At 39.9% G+C, this 25,457-nt stretch overlaps 1 protein-coding gene across 1 annotated transcript in view; it reads right to left on the bottom strand.

The window, feature by feature from the left end:
• The window catches only part of WDR24 (WD repeat domain 24), a 640,974-nt gene that overhangs the window by 451,549 nt on the left and 163,968 nt on the right, over nucleotides 1-25,457 (bottom strand). Inside the window, exon 5 of the mRNA XM_044070612.1 lies at nucleotides 1,655-1,767. Within this exon, the coding sequence (XP_043926547.1) occupies nucleotides 1,655-1,767 (113 nt within the window). The remainder of the gene's footprint in view (nucleotides 1-1,654; nucleotides 1,768-25,457) is intronic.

The following is a 25,457-nucleotide window of genomic DNA, read 5'->3' as shown; positions in this document are numbered from 1 at the left end:
ATAATGCAATGAAACTTCCTGATCTCCACGTGAAGGGAAAGCATCCACAACATTTAGGCAATACATCCCCAAAGGATGTTGTGGTATCTACAAGGTAAAAATTTGGAATTTTTCTTACAAAAATGAAGTGGTTCATCCTGAAGAATGGACTGTAGTCACCAGTATTTTTGGATACTAGAAAGACCTCGATCTATCTATGGCCTTTAGCAAACTTTTTTTCGCCATCGTCTTACTTGGAATAGGGTGCTTCTCTGTTGCAGCATGGGTTCCCTACATTCCATCCAACCTTGATTATGTTTTTTTCTGGCCCATGTACAAAGTGTTTAGCCCCTCTGTACTGGGGTCACCAGCTTCCCCTTTGATGGTGATGTCTTATGGAATTCTCCATGAAAAGCATGGGTGTATGGAAGACACCACTGCTGTTACCAAACATGGGTTGCCTGCTTGGGTTACAGCCTTATCTCAGTGTCCTACCATCATTCCTCCTAGGCTGGGTGGGCAATAAAGCATGGCCTCTCTGACTCTACTTTGCCTGGCCCTAGAGTCTCCCACACCAACCTGAACATACATCATGGCTTTCACTCTATGTCCCCACCAGGATTCTGACAAATAACCTACTACCCACCTTCATGCCATCTCCATCCCCTCTCCTCCAGGAAAAGTGAGCAGGCAAGACGTCTTCACTATCCCCTGCTCTGTGCTATCCTCAATAGGTGCCTAAACCACTAATCAAACTCTTATCACCCGAGTCACAGTCACAGCTTTATCCCTTTATGCTGTCAAATATGGTTTCTCCTTATTAAATTTTAAAATGGCATTTTATTTAAACTCTGTCCACTTTAATGGAGCACACCATTGCCTTTTATCCTGACAACACATCATTAAGCATTTTAGCAGAAGGACACATCTAAGGCAAAAGCCAGAAAGTGTTATCTAGCTTCTTAGCAAGTAACATTTAAGCTTTTTCATTTAGGAAACATAACACAAATCAGATCATCCCCTCAAAGGCTTACCCCTTGCTAGTTTCATATCACAACAGAAAACAGCACGAGATGGGGCCATGGTAAATTTATTAATGAGCAAGTTCAATAAAACAGTTCAAGGATAGACCTTTGTGAAACACCAGTAAGTATGCAGAGAAGGTTATGTGTTGTTCGACTGCTTGTGTTCAGTTGGTGAGTTAGCTAGTAAACAAGTTGAGGAGTAGGAGAAACCTAGGCAGTAAAAAGTATTGATTAATTCTGGATGGAAAAAGCATTGAATGCTTTCAAAAGATAACAGAAAATGGGTAAGAAATTTCTTTTCATTTATCTCTTGGCAAATGATGTTAAGAAAGGAAATTAAGGCAGCAGTGGTACTATGGTTAGTTGCCATACTTGCTCATGAACTACTAGTCAGCAATATGCCCTCTGACCCAGGTCATTGCTTAAAAAGGGTCTTATAACAATCTGCTTACTCAGTCAACAAATAAAGAAGCAATCATTAAGCAGCCATGCTCAACCTTAAGAATTATGAAGAGTACACCAAAAGGAAAAAGGAATCTTATTTTATTGTGATAGAATGATTAATAAAGAAGACTACTACTATACTGTTTACAGAAAAATCTCTAACTATGAAGAAGAAAGGAAAAGTAAAAATATTTGTGGGTTATTACCTGCCAATAAGTGGAAGGGAAGTGCCCTTTCCTATGCTGTGATTCATGTTTGCAGATGCAATGGTTCCAGGACCTGAGTAAATAATTCTAAGCATAGTCCATGTCTGAGCAACCTACAAGAGACAAAGCAAAGTTGTTACTTCCTGCACTTAATGAAAAAGTTTTCAAAAGTAAAATCAAGCAAATGCACTATTAAACAGTCTACAATGTGCACTGATGTCTTGTGTATGTTCCCTGCTTCACACCATAACTCCTTTCAGTATATGCTCTGGCTCAACCTGTACACCCTTCATAAAAATAAAGCCTATATTTTGCAATATGATAATACAAATCTAAGTATGATGTTTCTCTCTGTGCTACTTTCACAGAACAGCTGTAGCATGCAGTCACGTGACATCTTAAGAAATATTAACCAAAACACACTTTTTATTTCTTGTCTTCTGTTTTTTTAGTTAATATCGAATGTGTTTTGGTGTATATACTATTATATATGCTTAATTTGTACCTGTTCTTACTAATGTTTGCATGTGGAGCTTTTCTCACCAGGCCTCTGCTGAAAATGGACATATATCCAGTTGGACTAGCCCAGTCAACAAATGTAAAATAAAATAAAATAAATAAATAAATAAACATGAATACAAAGATTCGGAAAGATCATTTTGGCCATTGAGGCAATTTGAGTATTATCTTAAACAGCTAGGATTTTCATGGACATGTCTCAGGTTATCTTAAAATCCCTTGGAGTCATTGTGAACTGCAAGCACTTTCAACCCACAATGAAACTAGAAAAGCACACAAAAAGCAATAAATAGAATTATTTGCCATAAATGGATATCCCATTTGTAAGAGTTTTTTAAATGATGTTGTCCTCTTATATGATTATGATTTACAGATGATTTTTCATTACCCTTACCCCCTTCTGACCAATTTGTTGGTCTGGAATGGTTTTCCTGATAAATTCTAATAAAGCTTACCAAATGAGATTTCTGTGCACCGCCTTCTTGGTTCAAATGCTTTTGGGAGCAATGTTTTGCTCTGCCCAGACTTCTCGAATTACAAACTTTCCCCCAACCTGTTGACTGGCAAGCACACTAGGAATTTAACAAGAAAACATACCTACATCTGAAGATGGGGTGAGTGCCTGCATAAACACAGACAACATCAACACCATAAATCACGTTTTTTTTTCCAGAAATAGCAGACTTGGAGATTTCAGTTAAAGATGTACTGTGATTTTTGTTAACTCTAAAGTTGCAAAATGTGTCTAAAATGCAGAAAAAAAACTTTCTATATAACTGTTTGTTAAATGAAAATGTAGTCATTACTGTACACAGTACTGCTTGTGGTGATTTTTGTGGAATCCATTACACAGAAAAGAAAATGTTTTCCATTATCTAACTGTTCAGACTACTAAACAACAGATCAAATTTGCCCCATACTACCCCAAAATGACAATGCCCAAATTCCATGAAGAAAATATATGAAGGACCCAGACACAGAAGGGAAGAGGAAAGATCTCTCTGACTCAGTCATTTCACATTAAAGAGGCTTACTAAAAAGTAGAAGTCACTAGGAGGGAAGGTTGAACTAGATGGCATGAGAAACATGGTTCTATCATTATGGTAAGTACAAAACTTTATCTGGTGTTATCTTTTCCATCTGTATTCAACCTGTGGGACAGAGTCCCCAGCCAAGTAAACCTTAGGGTATTCTCACAGAAGGATATTGCATATGGTGGAACCAAAGGAAGCCTTAGACCTGGACTGAATTTCCAGTTTGCAATGGGACATAAAGGTGAGGACCCACCCTGGTAGCAGCTGCACAAATCTCATCCAAGGCAGCTCTGTAGAAAAAAACTGTAGAAGCAGCCAGACCTCTAGTAGCACTAGCATTTGGTTTACCTTAGACAGGAGTCCATGGTGATTGTGCACAGAGGAGGGGGAAGAATGAATGGTCTCCCGGTACCTGCCAATGGAGACTCCATCCAGCACCTGATTTGATATGACAGACCTCTGTCAATGCAACTGAAAACTCCTGCAGGTGTGTCAGATAACACCATTGCACCTCCAACATCTACTACAGAACCCACACATAGTACCTCACAAGAGGAACCAAACAAATGGTGGCCACCATATGCCCCAAAAGCTTGAGAACTAGGGGAGCTGGAGGTTTCAGGCATGACAGTAATGAAGAAGCAAGACCCTGTAGGACTAACTCTGGAGGGTGGCAGCAGTGTGATCCGAGTCACTGTATCAAGTGTCAATCCATACACTCTATTGACTGCACATGAAGAAGACTGGATTTCTAGCAGTTGACTGATTCCTAAGGAGCTGCACAGCTGGAGTAAGGTGTTCCGGACTCTGATTAACAATGTCCACATGGAGGCAGTCAGGAGACAGTCGTCCAGGTAAGGAAAGACCTGAAATTCCTGCAGCCTGAGCCAGGCTGCCACTACTACCATACAATTGGTGAACATCTGGGGGGGGGGGGGGGCAATGGTGAGCTCAAAGGGCAGCACTTCAATCAGATTGTGATTGGCTCCCATTTGGAAGCACAGCAACCTTCTGGATCACCTCACAATTATATGGTGCTAGGCTTCCTTGAAGTTGATACAGCATATCCAGTCATCCTGAGGGTAAAATGGACTGCACCGTGACCATCCTGAATCTGGTCTGCTTGACGGAGCATTTCAACCTGCTCAAATGCAAAACTAGCCTGAGGTCCTTGTTCTTCTCTGCAAAAAAAAATTGCTGTTCTGGCGGTTCGCTGTTTTGACAATTCGATGTTTAGGGGTCAATACAACAGCATTCGATCATTTGATCATTCGTTGTTATGATACAGACCCTGTATGTGTATGTGTTTATGCTTATTTGTAAAACCCTTCACTAGTATGTGTTAATATGGCAGACAGATTTCAAAAGCCCTTACCACTTGTTTTTGATCAGAATATTGCAGAGAACTGGAAAATATTTGAGCAAGAGTACGATATCTTTATGCATGCAGCTTATTCAAAGATGCATGCACCAGGGCATTCATTTTGCTAAACCTAGCTGGGTCAGAGGCCACTGAAAGACAGCATTCATTCGTGTATGTGCACCAGCAATACACGAGGGAGAAGGTGAAAATTGTCATATTGTTGTACAGGCTGAAGCAAGGGAAGACCCAGAGTGTTTGAAGTGCAAATTCAGAGAAATGTGCAACCCCCAGACAAATATTACTTTAGAGAGGCATTTGTTTTACATGAGAGATCATTTTACATGAGAGCATATACAACTGACCCGAGAAACAAAGCCAAAATGTGTGTCTGATTACTAAGATGAGTTAATAGAAGGCAGGCTCATGTGTGGTATTAACAGTGCTGCTGTGAGAAAGATTTTGCTTCATGAAAGTGATTTAACATTGAGTAAAGCCATTGAGATTTGTCAAATCCATGAAGTTACAGAAAAACACACAAGTACACTTGCAAGTGACAAGAGCATGGTTTCAGTAGGCTCCAGAATAAAATGTAGACAGCATGCAACACATGGCAAACAGAAGTAGGCCAAAGCACATGGCAGCCGCAACCCTGCTGGTTCACCAGGGAAACCATTTATGTTTTCCAGCAAGTTCTAAGACTAGTTCAGTTAAAGGAGCATGCTCAGTGCAGCACAAATGTGAATTAGCAAAGCTCAAGTCCAGCTTCAATGTTAACTATCGCAACTGTGGAGCCAATCACGAGTCTAAAAGAGAAAAACGCTTAGCATTTGGTCAGCAATGTCACAAGTGTAAAAAATGGAACCATTTTCAAAAGTTTTGCAAATCAAACAAACCCCACACATTTGTTAAGCAGGGTCGCACAAAAAGCAAATCAATCAAGTAGAGTTACAGCAGTCCACTTTTTATGTAGATGGTGTTTCAGTAATTGTTGGAGCTGATGCAGTGAATTTACTGGTGAAGAGTGAAGTGTTTTTTTACAGTCCAGATCAGTGGTAAATCCAAAGAGCTTAAAGTAGACACTGGTTCAAAGTGTAATGTTATATCAGCATTCACATTTGCTAAAGTGAGAACTGATGAGCAACTCAATGTGGCCTGTAATGTGAAACTTGTTGCTTATGGAGGTGAAGAAATTCAGACCAAATGCTCAGTGATGTTTTCATGTTATTTGGCTAAGAACTGTTACAGCTTGTTATTCTATGTAGTCTGAAAACCAGTACAGTCATTATTGGGTCTCAAAGACAGTTTGAGAATTAATCTGCTTTCTTATACCAAAGAAGTTCATCACATAAATGAATATTCTAGTTCCAATATTTCTGAAGCCATTTTCTCAGGAGTATGCCGATGTTTTCAATGACAAATTGGACAAACTTCCAGTTGTGTATTCCATGAAGTTAGACCTAGAGGTCACTCCAGTAGTCAAGACTAGCAAGAAGAGTTCCAATAGCCAAACAGAATAAAGTTAAGGCTCAGTTGGATTAAATGGTACAGCAAGATGTAATTTGTCCAGTTACAGAACCAACTGAATGGGTGTCGTCTATGGTAGCAGCTCACAAAAAAGGATCAGATGAAATCAGCATATGTATTGACCCAAGAGATCTGAACAAAGCATTAAAGAGAGAGCATCATCCAATAAGTACAGTCAAAGAGGTTGCAGCTCTAATACCGAATGCCATATTTTTTTCTGTCTTGGATACAAAAAAGTTAATTTTGGGAAGTGATGCTTGATCACAAATCCACATTACTAACCACTTTTGGTACCCCATTTGGCAGATGTAGATTCCCAAGGACGCCATTTGAAATAAATTCTGTAACGGAGGTCTTCCAGTGTACAATGGAGCAAATTTTGGGGAGTTATCCTTGTGCCATAATAGTAGATGATTTATTGGCTGGAGGCAATGGTGAAGCAGAGCATGACAGAAACCTAAAGAGAGTTCTAGACAGAGCATGTGAAGTAAACTTGAAGCTCAATCCTCTGAAGTGCAAATTCAGACTACCAGAAATTACACATGTAGGTCATTTATTTACCAGTACTGGCTTGAGACCAGACCCGACCAAACAAGCAGCTATTCTTGAGATGTCGGCACCAGACAACATTCAAGCTCTACAGTGTTTTCTAGGCATGGTCAACTATTTAGGCAAGTTTATACCAGACTTCAGTGAATTGACAGTACCTTTAAGAGAGCTGATGTGCAAAAATGTTACATGGTCATGGTTAGAACAGCACCAGAAGGCATTTGAAGACCTTAAGCAGAAAACTGCCACCCCACTTACATTAACATATTATACTGTAAAATAAACCAATCACTCTTTCCTGTGATGCTTCAAAATTTGTCTTGGCCAGTTATTCTTCAGGAGGGCAGACCAGTAGTCTATGCATCTAGAACATTTACCCAAACTGAAATGCAATATGCTCAAATTGAAAAAGAACTTCTGGCAATAGTATTTGCATATTCAAAGTTTCATAATTATATCTATGGTCGAGCTATTCAGATTGAAACAGACCACCAACCTCTAGTTATTATTCTAAAGAAGCCTATGCATTCAGCTCCAGCAAGACTACAAAGAATGATGCTCAGATTGCAAAAGTACAACTTAAAAATGGTCTATACAAAAGGCAAACTACTTTATCTGGCTGATACTGTATCCAGATTGCCCAGAAATATGACAGAACAGCTTAATGCAGAGAATTTTGGCTTTGATGTGATGACAGTGCACAATTTCTCTACTAGTAGACTTGATGAGCTGAGAGATCATACAAAGACTGATCCAATTTTGCAAAACCTCAATCACTACATTAATGCTGGATGGTCGTTAGAGCAATCTAGTGTACCACCTGAAGTGCAAACCTATTTTCCTAACAGAGATGAAATTTTGATGGAAGATGGCATTATTTTCAAAGGTCCTAAAATTGTTGTTTCTGCTTCCTTACAACAAGAATATATCTAGATTTTGCATCGTGGTCACCCAGGTTCCACATCTACTAAGAGAGCTAGTTTTTTGGCCTTCATTACTGAAAGGCATTGATAAAGTACTTTCTTACTGTTCAGTATGCAATGGTACTAGATCGCATTTGCAAAGAGAACCACTTCAGCTAAGTCAAGTTCCTGAACTACCTTGGTCAACAGTAGCCATAGATATCTTCAAGTGGGAGAATCAACACTACTTAGTATTGGTGGACTCCTATTCGAATTGGTATGAGATGGAGTTACTACCTAATCTAACATCCACTACTGTTATTACCAAGTTGAAACATCATTTCTCAAGTCCATGGTAGTCCTCACAGTTATTTCTGACAAAGGTACCCAATTTACTAGTCGGTTATTTCAGAAACTTGCAAGAGAATGGGACTTTGTACATGTAACTAGCAGTCCTGAATATCTACAGTCAAATGGGCTAGCTGAACGTGCAGTGCACAGTGCAAAGCAATTACTTGAAAGGTCAAAGCATGACAATATAGATATCTTTTTGAATTTACTTAACCTCAGAAACATACCCAATGATGATATACTTGGCTCACCTGCTCAAAGATTTCTATCCAGACAAACCAGAATGATGCTACCTTTTAGTTCCAGTTTATTGAGGCCTAAAGCTAAGAACAACAGAACCATCAAGGCTCAATTATTCAGGAATCATTCTATCCAGAAGTCCAATTATGATAAATTGAGCAGATTTCTTCATCCATTGAGGGAAGGAGAGACCATGAGAACACAAACAGTGAAAGGTTTCAACTGGATTGGTCAGGTTACAGGTATATGTACCGAGCCGAGATCCTACCTTGTAGAATCTGAGGGTGTGGAGTACAGGAGAAATCGCAGACATCATCTTCCTGCACCAGAATAATCATTACAGCATTGTTCCTGTGATACAGCCTCTAGATCTCAAAGCGAACCAAACCTTGTTACCATTCCAAAGTGTGTTTCAACCTCTACTTCCATTCCTGAGGATGTTCCAAATACTAACAAGGTTGAACATTCTGTAGAGACAGCTCCAGTTGCTAAACCTAATTCCCATTTTTTTTTGTCACACAATATTGTCAAATTTCCAGGCCCAGTGTGAAATACACAGCAACATGGGCATAACTGTATATATACAGGTCTTGTATAACTGCATGACAAAGAACTACTTGTATTATCTGCATGCCAAATAGATTCATAATGTTGCATGATCTATTTCTCAAATATGGAGGATGTAGATCAGAGTGTATGTGCTGTATCTTTTAAGAAGCATATCAAGGACTGAACGTGCACATATAAATACTGGGCATGTGCTATTCACAGTGCCATTTTGAGAGTGCAGTCAGAGTGAGCATGTATGATTGCAGTAGTTAGTTTGTATAAAAAGTTACGTAAAGTCAGTAAACTTCTATCATGATGTGTTCGCATATAATAAAGCTGTTGCAACAGAACCCATGACGACCCTTCTATTTTGTCCAAAGTAGGAGAGTGGCAACAGCCAATGGTACCGAGGGAGGAAACCATTGTAATGGTGCCAAAGTTTCGGGCTGAGAGCCTGAAGCAGAGGGGATGAGTCTTAATTGAATCTGCACCTGTAAAAAGGACCACATCAACTGTTCCAACTCAGCACGTCCTAAACTCGCAACCATCCAGGATAACTGAATTGACACAGCCATTGAAGGAGGCTTTGTGACCCAGTTACAGGACAGGGGGCACCGATGGCAAAATCTGGACCGAACAAGTTCAGATCTTGGGGGGGGGGGGGGCTCCAATGAGGACACCCACTGGGCAGACGGAGAAAAAAGGTAAAAAGGTTCTACCTGACACAGCACCCTTTGATAGGGAGAGACATGCAACAATGATGGCAGGAGAAGCAGCCTTTTCCACAACTGGCACCAAAGGTGATGGGTCCCAAAGGGTCAGAGCCAACGAAGGAGATGAAGCCACAGGGGAAGCGAAGCCGGGGGCCTTGGAACCTTCAGCCTAGATAGAACAGAGGAACCAGAAGAGGGAAATTAATGTTTTCAGTCCTCGTTAGCCTTGGGGTCCTTGAAACTTAGATGACCCTGATCCAATTTATACCTGGAGGCCAAAGAAAACTAACTAGCCAGAGGAGGCCAAAGAGAATTCACTAGCCAGCAGAAGTCCTTTAAAAACCAGCTTGCCTCTCCTCTTATTCACAGCACATAAGTCAAATGGCTCACAGATTGAGCAAGGGGAGTCGAAGTGGACAGCCCCTAAACAATAAACACACAAGTCATGTGCACCTTGGACGTGGAGTTTGCACCCATAATCCAAACATTTCTTAAAGCCCTTCTCCATAATCAACACCACACAAACACTAAGGAACAAAAAAAATACCAGAGTAAAAACCAATCACATTATACACCCTATGCAAAAAACTTAACTTACAGTTAAGTACAAAGGCAGGGCAAAAAAACTAACAGAATCCTACTTAAAAACCTAACCAACTTACCTAATCTATCCAAGCATACTATACACACAAACACACCAACACACACACACCAACACACACACACAAACACACACACACAAACACACACACACAAACACACACACACAAACACACACACACAAACACACACACACAAACACACACACACAAACACACACACACAAACACACACACACAAACACACACACACAAACACACACACAAACACACACAAACACACACACACAAAAACCCAGCTAAAAACTAGAAAAAAAGGATACACCACCTGCCTGGGATGACATGGTTGACAGGGCTCGAAGCTTTGCCAGAGATAGCCTCCACCTCTCATCCCTGGGATTCTGGATCCTGGCCAAGGCTCTTGCTTCCCCCATTGTGCCTTTTTAGGCAATGTCCCACAGACACATTTTCCAACACAAATGATCTGTTGAAAAGCAAATTGAAGCTCATGCTGATTAGTGCTAGGAGCATTAACCTGAAAATGTATTCACTGGAGGCTCTCCTCTCCTCTCACTGGAAGACAACAATGTCTCTGCAGTCATGGAAACTTGGTTCACTGCTGCAGAGAGCACCCTTGCCTTACCAGACTACACCTCATTCCACACATTCTGACCCCAAAATGAGGTCGGGAAGACCAAGGGTGGTGGAGTCTCTATCTTTATTAAGGGCAGGCACACCTCCAGACTGGTTTGCCAGCATGACACACTGGAATTACTCCAGGTGCAACTGACAGTTGGCAAGCCACCCATCCAAGTTATAGATAGCTATACACCCCCCCCCCCCTCCATGACTCAGGACACCCACTCCTCCTACCTGGACCTACTTGACTCCATCAAGGTAGATCCCTAACACACTGATCCTTGGTGACTTCAATTACCCCGTCATAAACTGGGTGAATCACCCTATGATTCTTTGACTTCATCAGTTCTAACGCAATAGACCAGCTCGTCTCATCTCCCACAAGGGGAGATAGCATTCTGGACTTGGTTCTTACCAACATGGGCAACCACTGCACCACTACCACAGTATGCTCTTCCCTAGGGAGATCAGATCATCAGTCTGTCTCATTCAAAGTTTCTATCCCACCCAGTCCCCCTCCCCAGTCATAACCAGGTAGAAACTCTTCTCAAAAGCTGACTACAACCTCCTAATGGAGGGTATCTGTAGCATCACCCCCCCCCCCCCAAGAGGGAGCAGACAACTATGCTGAACACTACACCAATGCAGTATACAAGCAGCTGTACAACTGCATGGACTCAGCCATACCCAACAGAACTAAAACCTGCTCCTCAAGGAAACACAAACCTGTCTGATGGACATCCTCTATCAACAGACTTTACAACAAAACGAAGAAACTGTTTTCCAAGGGTAAAAAGGAACAAATTCCAAAGTGGAAAACCTCCCTCCTCAGCCTCAACAAGCAAATTAGATCACTAGTAAAAACTTCCAAAGTCAAGTAATGATTGAAACTAGCCTCTGAAACAAAAGGAAACTACAAGGTCTTCGTCAGTTACTTCAGGAACCTCCACAGCAAAGCCTAGGTTTGTTCAGAATTGGTACTTAACAGTACCACTTACACTGATCCTGCTGACTTGGTCCACCTGCTGGCAGACAGGTTCAATGCAAACTTCACCCCATATCCCCCCCCAAATGCCCATATGACATCCCCGATACTTGTCCCGCACCTCATATCTTCATAGATCAAAAGGCCCTATCCAAGGCAAAGAATACAACTTCCATGGGACCTGATAGTATCCCAGGCTGTATGCTACACCATCTCCAGCAAGAACTAGCTTCGCCATTGAGCACCCTATTCAACCACAGCCTAAGTACAGGCTTCATTCCAGCAGAGTGGAGAACTGCCATTGTCATCCCCTTGCACAAAGGTGGTGCCACTACTGACCCTGGAAACTATTGCACCATTAGCTTGACATAATCCCCAAACTTGCCAAATTCTGCATATACAGATGTTCGCTTACTCAGCTTCCAGTGGCTCAAGGATGTCTCACGCTAACCCTAAACCTCCCTGTTTCAGTTAGTTTGACAAGTCTGATCTATAAAGCCATGGAGCGTATTTTTATGGATCTCTAACAAGGACATAGGCAGTCTCCAAGCACTTGACCCCACCCAGTTCAGATCTGTCAAGGACAGATCTTGCCTGTTGAACCTGGTTGACTTCTTAGAGACTGTCACCAAGGCCCTGGATAAGGGAAAGTCAGTACATACAGCTTACCTTGACTTGGCCAAGGCTTTTGACACAATCCTCCACTCGGGCATCATCGAAAAGCTAACACAACTTGGCATAAATCCCTGTCTCATCAGGTGGGTGGTTAACTGGCTCACCGATAGGACCCACAAGGTCAAAATAGGCACCTTCACCTCTGACAGCAGACCTGTCACTAGTGGTGTTCCCCAGGGATCTGTCCTGGGACCCCTACTGTTTGACATCTACCTTGCAGAAGTCCAGGCAAAGACAAAAGGCTTGTGGCTGAACAAGCTTGCAGATGGCTGTAAGTTGGGTGCTGTTGCTGACTCCCCAGATGATGTTAATATACTGCAAGAGGGTCTCACAGCAACAAATGACTGGCGCCAAAGTCATGGCCTTAAGTTAAACACAAAAAAATGTATCATCATACCATTTGGTACAAATACAGCCCCTACTAATTACCACATCAATGGCACTCCCCTAAGCACACAACCTGTTCTAACAAACCTGGGTACTCAGGTTGACAACAATCTTGCATTTGGCCATTATGTAGCAGCAGTGGTCAGAAAAGCCTTTTACTTGGTTCATCTCACAAGTAAAGGCACATGCACCCAGAAAAAAAGGAGGTTATTACCTTGCTGTACTCCTCCCTCATTAGGACAATAATGGAGTATAATGCCCCATTTGGTATGTACCTCTTTCCAAACACCTGCACCAACTGCAAAGGCCACAGAAATATCTCACAAAGAGAATCTATGGCCTCCAACAACTGTCTTATGCGGATAAGCTCAAATCACTATCACTCTACTCGGTATCGTACAGATAGCTCAGAGGTGATAAAGACCCAGCCCTACTAGAGATGCTCCATATCCATAGGTCTAACTCTTCGAGCATTACCCACTCAAAAGGCCTAAATCTAATACGAGACATCAACAAAACTTGCTGGAGAAACAGGTTTATCTCCTACAGGCTGCCCAGTCTCTGGAATAGGCTTCCCATACATGTCAAACAGAGCACCTTGCTGACCCCTCTTCAAGCACAACCATGATGAGTGGATGGGAAACCACAGATTTGTCCCAGGGGTTCCATCTGTGTCCCTCACTGACAGGGGAGACAGGTGCTGAGTGAGGTTTCTTTTTTAGGGATAAACTCTTGGCTATGCTTGTAAGGGCCCCATGGCCATTAATCTAGTAACCTCCTATGATCCTAGGACCCTATTCAGGAGCACTCGATCTCTCTGCTATCCAGGAATGGTGGCAAACAAGGTCTGGGATAGTCCTGAGGAGTGCGGGCTTATGAGCAGAGGAGGAGGAGGTGGACGGCTGATGTTTATGGAATGTGGCCTGCCTCGGATCAGAGTTGGATCCCAAAACCTACAGGCTGAATCCAGAAAGAAAAGACAACATTGGATCATTCATTATGCATACTTCTATAGTATAGTAGAGAGTCGATTATCCAAACTAACTGGGACCTAGGGTAGTTCAGATAACCAAACTGTTCAGATAATCAAACATATAATTGAACCGGACAAAAATAAATGGTAACTGTACATCATGTACGTTACAAATGCTCTCACAGGCATTTTTCTGTAAATGAACACTGCCCAAATCACATACTGGGTTATCAAATGTAAATAAGTACAGTAACACATTGTTACTACAATAAGGCACATAAACTCCCACCACACCTCCAGTACTTCACAACACTCGCACAGTTTTGCCTTCCACCCCTCACCTTTCTACAAAGAAACTTTCAGTCACAGGTAGCTGCCAATTGCCCCTAAGCAAAGGTTTACGTGAAACTCACCCAAGCCGGCCAGTGCGGGTTGCCCTTCATTTTGGTGAAGACCAAGTCTCTAGGGCTGAACTTGTGTGGCATGTTGGCAGTGCTGTTGAGATGATGAAACAAGCTCTTGATGCCCTGACTACAGGGCCCTAATCCCCAAACTTGCCAAATTCCGCATGTACAGATGCTTCCCGTGGCTCAAGGATATCTCACGCTAACCCTAAACCTCCCTGTTTCAGTCAAAAATACATTAATGTTATGCAATGAATGAACTACCGCTGCTCCACTGAGTACAAGAAGGAAGTGTCAGATCAATGGAAGTCCGCCAACAGAAGTCCCATCTCACTTCTGCCAGGAGAGTTGCTTTACTCATGTGCCATTATTTCCTTTAGATATGGATTAAATCTCAGGCTTTTCACTTCTGTCTGTCGCTGAGAGGTTTGAGAAAAAAGTCTTGTTGATATTTGTAAGGTTACTGTTTTTATTAAAGATCTGTTCTTTTAAGTTAGCCCACAGATACAGTATGTATATGTATTACTGATAACTGAAAATTCTCAGTTTTAGAACGTCTTTATGAGCAACCTTACATGGCATTGAGCAGCTCCTGACAGTTGTAACACTGTACTGTTTTATTGGTCAAGGACTGTGTACAACTTATCACTGTACCACTCAACTATCTTTTATTCTGCAGTCGAGTCTGATTTCCTTTTAACCTTGCCTGTCCCTTGCTAAAATTGCGATTTTCTGGTAAATCAGTGACACAGACAGTCAGTAATGGCAGACAGAGTTTTATACTACTACAGGGTTTGAGGCTGTGTTTGGATAATTGATATATCAGATAATTGAGGTTCAGATAATCGATGCTCTACCGTATTAGACTCACTAGCTGCCGTTACAGGATAATGTCAAACAGAGGTTGCAAAGTACTTGCCTAAAGCACGATACTGCAGTATATGCTGCACCTATTTAAGTGCACATTTTCAGCTACAAAGAAAGGAATATTTTTTCTATTCTTATCATGCCTGTAATCTAGCTAATAGGCAGGAACCACAATCCATTATATTACTATTATGTCAAAATCTACACACGACTACCTAATGAAACAGCAAATGCTCAAAAGAGCAGACCAAAAAAGACTGATTATCTTAGATTGAATCACAAAAGAAAAAAATGTATATTTTATACAGGGGAGGGGCAATTCCCCCTGCTAATTATATACCAGCTCAGAGGTAATACAACAAAAGGAAAAGGGCAAAATCTCAGTCTCTACTCTACTGTGATCTTATACACACAGCAACAGGCAGATAGAAAATAAAAATAATCTTCACTCTTTTGATTATTCATTCTTATGAAATACAACCTTATACATATATCGAAATCTAATTTCTAGCACTGCTAAAAGCGGCCATTTTAGCAGCGTATGCAAATCCATACAAAGATTTTCCTTTTGGATCATGCCTGAATTTAAAGGTATGTGAAAGCACCTTTCTAATATAGTAGTAGCCAGCTTGACTTGCATACTTATTAGGACTACTACAGCACCTTTTATTTTTTTTCTGCTTGAAACATACAATACAGAGTTACAGTTTTAACTATGTAAATGCCTAGCTAATGGAAGCTGTAAGTCATGTGATATACACAGTCCTACTAAAAGGAAGTCTGACTAAACAAAGCTCATCTGCAGTGCCCATGTTTCTTGCTCTGCATTCTGACAGATGTTCATGCAGTATATGGTGTCACAATGTAAACATACATTTGAAGACTAGGTAGTGAAGAAATACATTTATTTTCAACGGTTTATGTACCTGAAGAACCAGAAGGATAATTTACAAGGCAATTTGCCAAAAAAGAAGCACTAAATCCAGAAATTCTATTTATTTCTCTTAGTAGGTGGAATAGCGGAGAAACTAGAAAAGATACAGTATTCCACAGTTCTTCTTGTCAATGGGGAAATTTTTCAAGATATTTAACCACTTTCTCACACAGGAGAAAAAGAACAGCAATTACACAGGAAACAGGAACTGTTTTGAGCCCAGAAAAACTTAACATTTATTCACCATTTGTTCTTTACACAGGCAAATAAAATCATATATAAGCTATAGATGATCGTGTTTATCAATGTAAACAATCAACATAAAGACCAAAGTTGAGGAGTTGTATGATGCATTAATAAAAGCCAGAACAGTCTGCAGTGCAAGAAATTACCAAGTAAGAAGCAGTTTGTAACAGAGAAAAAAACTTATCTTTACAAAAATAAGCAAAATCCGTATGTATAGTTTAAAGAATAAACTGAGGAAATGGATGGGTGGAAGACAAAGCACAAGTCACATAAAATCTACAGTATCAATGCATTACTTATTAAACCTACAAACGTGAGAACAGGGATTGGTGAAAGCAGAAAATAAATTAAACATGTCCAAAAACTAACAGTTTAACATGTCTTTCATTACAAGCCTTGCTTTTTGCAAAATCATGTGCTCCAACAAAAACAAACTAAGGAGGTTACGTGACTTTGCCATGGATGCACAGCACAAGAGCAAAGATTGTAAAATCAAACGTGTATCTGTCAGATATGCTATCAGGCTTCAGTACATTATATTCTAGGTTGGACATGGACTGCAAACAGAAAAATCCACAAAACCTGGGATGCTGGGAGGGAGTAAGGAATGCAACAGTGTTCTGTTCAAAGATCTACTACTATGGTAATTTCTTACACAACTGTATTATGTTCTTTGTACATATTATGGCTGCAGTACTAAGAAGATTCCTAAAACTTGGCAGGCTAGAGAGGGGGAAGAATGGTTGGACTGGGTTGGAACATGTGCAATAGAATGGTAGTTGCAAATGCAGCCCTTGTCCTAGAAACAATGTCTAGTCTGTAGTGTTAGAAAAAGGCATGGACTGATAACCAGGGAGCTGCCAGAAGATGAGCCTGTACACGACCCCCCCCCCCAAAAAAAGGACAGATTGGTTGCTACATCTTTCGTGCTATGCATGTTCACAGTCCTTTTCCAAATAGTACAAAAATGAAACGCACCAGACAATTAGAAAATGTCTGCCAGTTAACTGACTGCTGCTCCTTACAAAATACAAAAGAAACAAACAGCTGATCTGATATTCTGAAACTCTTGTTCTACCTAGACTGTTATGTCTGTTATCTGTGCGCAAAAAATGAAGCATTCTTTATCTCTTGCATTATGGGTTACAGAAAAAAAAGGGGAGTTGAACAGTTTGGTTGAGGGAGAATTCAGTCTTTAATATGGGTATAAATGCTGGGGTTGATTCGAAGACAAATCTTGTCTTTAAGGAGAAAATCTTGTCTTTAAGGAGGACTAAAAAGGGTTTTCCGAATACAAGAACTTTTAGTTCTGAAATTCTCATACTGATGTAATAGCCAGTAATAAAGCAGCTTTCAAACTCAGATATTAAGAGGAAAGACTGAGACAGAGGACAGAAAAGGGGGCTAACTCAGTCTTTCCAGGACATAGTTGAAGTCCCTTGGAGGAGTAACAGCTTTTCTAGCTGGTCACAAATGAAGGAACCTCTTGAGGAAATTTACAGTCTACAGGGACACTGGGAGCACTCTACAGCTGTGCAGGCTGAATGGTTGAGAAATGTACTGTTATGGAATATAACTCATGCCTGTACTGAACAGCTCAGTTAAGTATTGCAGAATCATGAACACTGGTGCAGTGCTAGGGTCCTGATCCTTTCTGTGGCATCAGATAGAAACAACTACTTGACTAAATAAGATTTCCTTGCTGCCAACTTTATAGTTCCCTTAAGTGTAGTAAGTATATCTTCAGTGAAGTATTGCCTGAAGGGCAAGACGGATAAAATTATCAAGGCAATGAGTTACGGTGTTTACAGGCTGGGGTATTTATATTAAGGCACCCTTATCCTCAGTTAGAATGTCCATTTGCAAAGGTACCATTATAAGGTTTCAGCCGGGATCTAAATAAGAAAGTAGAACCAATGCTGAACAAAAAGGGTGCATTAAGAACATTTGTGGCTCCTCCTTCCTTGTTTTCTGAATCACCATGCAGGAAAGTGGGCTCAGAAGGAAGGCAGTGAAAAACAGGCTAGTCCCTTTAAAGGGAAACACATCAATTGCCCAGCTCTCTTTGTGTGGTGCTGAGCTCGTTGTTGCTCAGACAGGCAAACCAGACTAATTATGGGACACCAAATCTGAAGAAAAAAAAACACTCCCTCTATAACATCCATTTGTATAGAGCTGCAGATGATCTACTTAGTTGGTCCACCACAGAGTTCAACTGATATGGGATGTAGACTGCCCTTAAAGACATCTAGGACTGGAATGCTATCCCCAGGCATTCCAGGACAGCCTGAACAAAGGGTAAGAATAAGTCTTCCATTTGCTTGTTTGTGTACCACACTGCAGTAGTGTTGTCCACCTGAAACAAAAAAATCTTTTATTTACATGGACCTGAAGGCTCTGAATGTCTAAATAATAAATAGCTATCATCTCATTCACATTTACATGCTTCTTTCTTTGAGTTTCATCCCAAACTCCTTGTACTTCGATGCCTCCTGAGTGTGCTTAATGTCCGACTGACAGATACGTGTTTGAGGAGCAACTCTTGATTCAGTCTGACCTGGTCGAACCACTATTCTAGTGCTTTGGAAATACAGGGTAGTACAGAGATCATCGCTTCCATGGACTGTGAATGCTGGCTCCTAGTGATTCTTACCTACCACTGGCAAGTGAAACTATCAAAAATGTGGACGCCATGAATTAAATGTCACTTCAGGAATGGCTGTAATGATTGTCTCTAGAGTCATCTGCTAAGAGTACTGAGCCATATATTCCACATTGTCTACAGGGAGGTAGGCCTTCTGGTTCCTGGAATCTATTAAGTGTCCAGGGAACACCACTGTCTTAGAAATGTTGAGATTTGACTTGTAGATGTTGAAGGAAAACCTCTGGCCCAGATTGTTGAAAGCATTCTATGGCAAACTGGAACACCATTCTCCTCCTTTACCTAGAAGTCTAATCATAATGAGGCAGTCATCCAGGTGGGGTAAATGTGAAAAACTCTGGTTCTTCAATAAGTGATTACTGGAGCCATGCACTTTACAAAAACCCTAACTGCAGCAGTCAGTTCAAAGGGCAAGGAGGTAAGCTGATAGTGAAAGCCCCTCATTTCAAACCAGAGAAAGCACCTGTGGTACCTGTGAACCTGGATATGAAGACAGGCATCCTATAGATCCAGGCCAACCATCAGGGCCTTCAGGGACTAAAAGTGGTATAGAAGGCTTGCTTACAATATCTGCATTTTAAACTCTGGAGCCTTGAGATGGTAATTTAGTTTGGCAGGTCCAGCACTAGCCTGCCCAAATAAAATCTGAGCTGCATGTGAATATCCATGCAAATGTAATGAATGACCTCCCTTATAGGAGCAGTTTTGGAAGAATACTGTCAAATTCAATGGACTTATTTAAATTAGATTAAATATCAACCATTATCATGAAAGAGGAATTCATCCTCCGAGTCACTTTGTCAGTTTATAATACTAAGTACAGAGGGCTAATTGCCAAGGTTTGCAGTGCTGACATTCTCCTAGCAGATCAAAGGAATCATAGGAATGTCAAGGCTACTAAGCTTTGCAACCATTATGTATTCACGAGGTACCACTCTAGACTGTCCCTCCTCTTTCACGGAGGACTATGCCAGTCATGCTCCACGTGAATTGACAAGCAGCTATCCAATAATGCAAGTCCAGTTTGAAGGCAGAGAAGTGTATCACACTGCTTTATCTGTGGGAATAGTCTATACTGCAGGTGAAGAAAACAATGAATAAATGATTCTGCCATTTCAACTTTTTTTTACTTATCTGCTGAAGCAGGATTAGCTCTCTTGTTCTGGTGTGAGTGGGACTGTTTGACTTCTGAAGGTACATGATATCCTCGACTACTGGGTCCCTGGTTGCTTAGAAGGTAAGGCATAGGTTTCATCTAAAAAGCCTATAAGACAGAAACTTGGAATAGGGATTCAAGTCTTTTCTGGTAACTTAGGGATTTTAAGCTTGTGGTCCTTTTTGCTAGGAACCTCTGGGGTCCTTCCAACTGTTTGATATGGCTGGTGAGGTGCATCCCAAAGAGGATGCTGCATTCTATAAATGGTCTCATCAGTGCTGACTTCAAGAGGACAATAACCTCTTTAGATCTAAAGGATATTCCTTTGGTGATCAGGTGCCCAAGTAGAAGGATTTCCTGACAACTGGTACCACGTGGTGATCAGAGGACAAGGAATAAAACCAAGTTCCAGGTCACTAACTACTATTTCATTTTGAAGTGGGGTATTGTCGATGCTATATGCTGAGGGGTTTTGCCTGCCAAATATGACAATGCTGCAGCTTTTAACATCAATTTAAGCCCTTTTCAATACATCAGGAATTTGTAAGTGGAAGTTCATACTGGAGGACTTCATTGTCTCAGGGTGATTTGACAATGACATCCAGTCTGCAGTCAACTGCAGACTTGGTTAGCCATAGACCTTAAATTTTAGTCTGCAAATCACACAAGAAAATAAAGAGTCCTGTGGAACATCACTGGTCATCTTCATGGTTTCCCACACTGCCCCTATCACCCCCACTGTGTGGATTCTGCTTTTTGGCCAATTTGCTATCCATTTTAACACACAAGAGTATATTTGGAAGCCATTTAGTTGATTAACTATGCTAGCATATGGAATGGTGTCATGTCTTGGCAAAACCAAGGTAGGCTACGTGTACAGTGTGATAGCTGTGAACAGCTTGTGTAATCTTTTCAAAGAAGTTTACCAGGTTCATTACACAAGATCAACTTTTTGCAAAGGCAAGTTGCTGCAGATTTAGTCTGATGAGATGTTTAATGTCAATGTTAATCAAATCTTATTACGATGTGTTCCATGGCCTTATAAATGAGACCCGTTAGTCTGACTGCCCTACAATTCCCAGGGGCAGTAGTAGGACCTTGTTTACAGACATGAATCACCAGTGCTGTTCACCATACTTCTGGGACAGCTTATGGAGTTTCTGCCAGGGCATGTTTACTAATACTTAATAAACAGCCCAGTACATTATCTGGTCCCATAGAGGAAGTGTTCTTAGTCTTGACAGCACTGTCAGTACATGTTCTACAGTGATAATGGGGGGATTTGAAAGATAAGGGGTGGTAGGGTTTTGGATAGCCATCTCAGGAATGAAATTTGCACTAAATTTATTTGAAAGCATATTGGCAATGTACATGGGATCAAAGTAGGTTTTGCTATTTAGTATGCTTTCTGTACAGTGCTGATCTACCATAACAAAATAAAGACTTGTAATTGTCCTTGGCTTCAGATGTCACTCTGAACACATGGGCCACCTTAGCAGATCTAATAGTATTTTTTTATTCTTACTCAGATTCCTTTTGTTTTCATTCGAGTGTCTTTAGATGCGTTGAATACTCTTTTTTTCCCTTTATTGCAAAATGTATTTGTGTTGGTGAACCACAAGGGTCATTTGCTTTGGATCTGAATACCCACATTTATTTATATGGGTATAAAACTCCTTTGTAAATGTTTCTGCTGTGATGGCAAAGAGAAACACCATCGTCCATGCAGATAATTCAGGTCAGCTGATGAAGCAAGCCAAGAGGAGGTCTGCTTAAATTTACAAGTCCCGAGATGGTATAGGGTCACTGACAGGTGTGTGTCTGAGTGTGTGTGCGTGTGTGTGTGCGCACACACACACACACACACATATATACGCCCCCCCCCACACAAGGGGGCTGGCACAGATTTACTAGTTATGCCCCCTTCTGCCCAGACTATAAGGTAGTTACTGCCACCAGACACTCCAAAGCCAGCTACTCTAAGGCTCTTATAAGGGTACCCAATTCTACTGAGTCAAATTAATATTAACACAAAAGATAGCGTTTGGCCAATGTAGTAAGGCTTTCAGGAGTGGCAATAGTGCCACCAGATAGATACAGGTCCTCTCAAAGTTTAAAATATTCTCTAAAGGACCAGCAACAATGAAACATTTCAATACATTTCATAATAAATAATACAAAACATGAAAATACTAAATAACTATTTACAATAAACACCAGAGTTTCAATCACAGGAAATATTAAAACATAGATTAATAAATTCAACAAATACAGAAAAACAGTACTTAACTAATCTCACTATATTTTCCTGACTGAATTACTATTCCCTGGTCACTTACTAGAGCAAGGCAAGATGAAGTAGGTGAGAAGTCCTTATTTGTTAGCTTCCAAAAACAGTGTGCTCTGAGACTTTTCTCTCATCTGGTAGTAAAACATCATTTTTGTCCTAGATTTCAGAATGACATCACATACATCTGGTCATCTAACTTCTGGTTCCCATGCTACCCTCACTGCTAGAAAATGAACCAGAATATAGCACATATGTGTCACCATACACACAGATAGAGCTTTGCTGAGATGTGGTATAGCATCTGGAGGCTATATAACCATAAAACCCTTTCACTCTCCCCACAGGAGCTAATAGACCATTCTCTGGCACAGACATTTAGTCTCTGGTTACAATCGGAAATGCAAGATACAGTCTTTATGACCTAAATTAAAGAATTTCATTTCTTACTATTTTTCAAAGTTAGCTGGACCGAGATTAACCTCTTCTCTTCCGGTATCCTCAGTTAAAACATATATATTTAAATCAGTAACAATACAGTCAAGACCCATTGTTGATATATTTTTAACACAAGCAACTTTACAAAAACATTTTCAATACAAGCATCTGTACAAATCAGTTTGATATACAAATAACATATAATTCTTTACAAAATTCCAGCTAGCTGTGCTGGCATATGTTACATATCCACTGCCCTACTTCTCCTGGCATAGCTGTCAACACCCTACATTGTCACAAAAGGTATGCACTGAAGACCAAGTAGCAGCTTCAAGAATGGAATTGGTGTTGAACCTCTTGAAGACAGCACCAGAAGAGGCAATATCCCTAGAGGAATAAGTTCTAACAGAAATCAACAAAGATATGCCATAAGGGCATAAAAGAAGGATTAGTACAAAGGGACACTATCTCCCTTTGAAAAAAAAAACAAAAATGGAGGAATGGCAGTAAGGGCCTGGACAATGTTGCAAAGAAGCAGAATCTGCAGGCTGAAAAGGAGCCAGAATCAATTTTTCAGAAACAAAATTTAAGTCCCAAGAAGGGGGAATAGGTATCCTTGGAGGCCTAAAACATAGGATGCCTTTAAGAAATTGTTTGACCGCAAAACCAGAAGCCAATAGAGGACTCAAGGGCAGACAAGCAGAAATGGCTGACAAATGGGCTTTCACAGAAGAACAGGCCAGGCCAGACTGGAGCAACTCACACAAAGAGAGGACCAAACAGAACCCCCACTGAAAAGGGGTTCTGGTTACAAGCATGGCACCAGACAGAAAATAGTTTCCATTTGGTCATGTAAGATTTTCAGGTTGAGAGTTTTCTTGCGTCCTATAAAACCCTGAGCATGTCTTCAGAAAAAGAGACCAATTTCTTTATTAAATGTATTTTACAAAATGTTTATGGCAATCTATGCCTCTAGAATAAAACATTTTCTTACATTGTTGATAAACAATGATAAAACTGCATTTATAATGAACAGGGACACCTATGATAATATCAAGACAATACTATCAATAATTGATTATACTAATTAAAAAAAAAAAGAACTACCTTTTGTTAGTCTGGATATCAATAGTGCATTTGATGCAGTTAATTGGCAGTACTTACTACTAGTACTGGAGGAATCTAATTTTTTAAACAATTTCTTACAATTAAATCAAACATCTCTATAAAAACTCCTTTGCATACATTACGATAGGCTCATATACTTCCCAATCAATCAAGATTATTAAAGGTACTAAACAGGGCTGTCCCTCGTTCCAACTGCTTTTTACTCTAGTTATGGAACCTTCAGTCCCATTCTTTTTTACTCTAGTTATGGAACCTTTTGCAAATTATATAAGATCAAACAAAAACATCAAAGACATACTTAATAAATGACTTAATCCCCAAAACAAAATTATTTGCAGAATTAAAACTTCAACGGATTGCAATTCTTCTCTTATTGCAGTATTCCAACCAATAGAAATATTCCAGAAAAAATTGGGACTCACCTTTAATGAGAATAAGACTAAAATACTACATGTTCATTTTAACATCAATAAAAAAGATAAAAAAATACATAAATACATTGTGAAAGATGGTAAAATCGTACTGGAGGATAATCTTCTCTGATAATATTAAAGCTATAACAACCCTTAATTATAACAATAAATTACAAACTCTTAAGACTCCTTAATGAAAATGATTACCCTTCCTAAAATTCTACATACAATACAATCTTTATCCCTCCCACTCCCCCAAAAAAATGTAAACAAGAGAATATTTTTCGTTTCTAAGATTTTTATTGTTTTCTAACAAACCTTGATTGGCTTTAAATCATACATTAGAGATTGGACATTGGGTGGTAATGGTCTTCCAGATTTAGAATTATATTCTTTAACTTCAGTTGTTAAGACAACAATTTATTGGTTAAATAACACTTAAAATGCCAAATGAAAAAATATTCAGAAAAAACATTTGGTGTAAATTCAATAATTTAACAATCATATCATACTAAAATAGCTACTAATAAATTTCAATGGTTAGTAAAATACTATTTTATAGAAAATAGACACAAACCAGTTTTATATTATGATCACAACCTCCTTTAAAAATTTTCAGTTTCAGGAACCCTGAATATAAAGCATGGATTTTCTTTGCATTTCCAATTGCCTACACTCAAAATAGTATTAACACATTTAATTTAACAATGACTACATTTAAAGACAAAACCTGTTATACTGGTATCAGTTATCAGAAAATGAGAAGTTTCACAATACTGACGATATCATGAATAATTTTGAGTTAGGTAAAGACGTCTGGTTAGAAATTCAAAACTGTAGATAATTGGTTGAATACAACATTAATCTAATGCAACCAACAGTAAATTCTTTCCCCGCATTCATTGACTTACTCGTCATTCTAATGCACCAGAATATAATTGGAAAGGGACTTCTATCTTAAAAATGCAAGGTACTTAAGAAATCAACAGCATGTCATAGAGAAAGCTATTGGGATTATTTTAGACTTGTTAATAACTCCCCAAGTGAAGATGACAAAAAACTAATACTCCAGTCATCAAAACAAACTACATCACTAAGGTGGAGGATATTCTCTTGGAGGTTCTTACATAAAATCTTTATCATACCACATAATGTTGAACTGATTAACAAAGACATAGGACGCTGGAGATGTAAACTAAATGTTAAAGCTGACTGGCAGCATACGTTTTACAATTGTATAAAATTTAAAACATATTGGTTTTACTG

The sequence above is a fragment of the Protopterus annectens genome, chromosome 4.part1, assembly GCF_019279795.1.
Source record: "Protopterus annectens isolate FY-2018-M chromosome 4.part1, PAN1.0, whole genome shotgun sequence".
NCBI lineage: Eukaryota > Metazoa > Chordata > Ceratodontiformes > Protopteridae > Protopterus > Protopterus annectens.
This window is presented reverse-complemented; position numbering and strand designations above follow the sequence as displayed.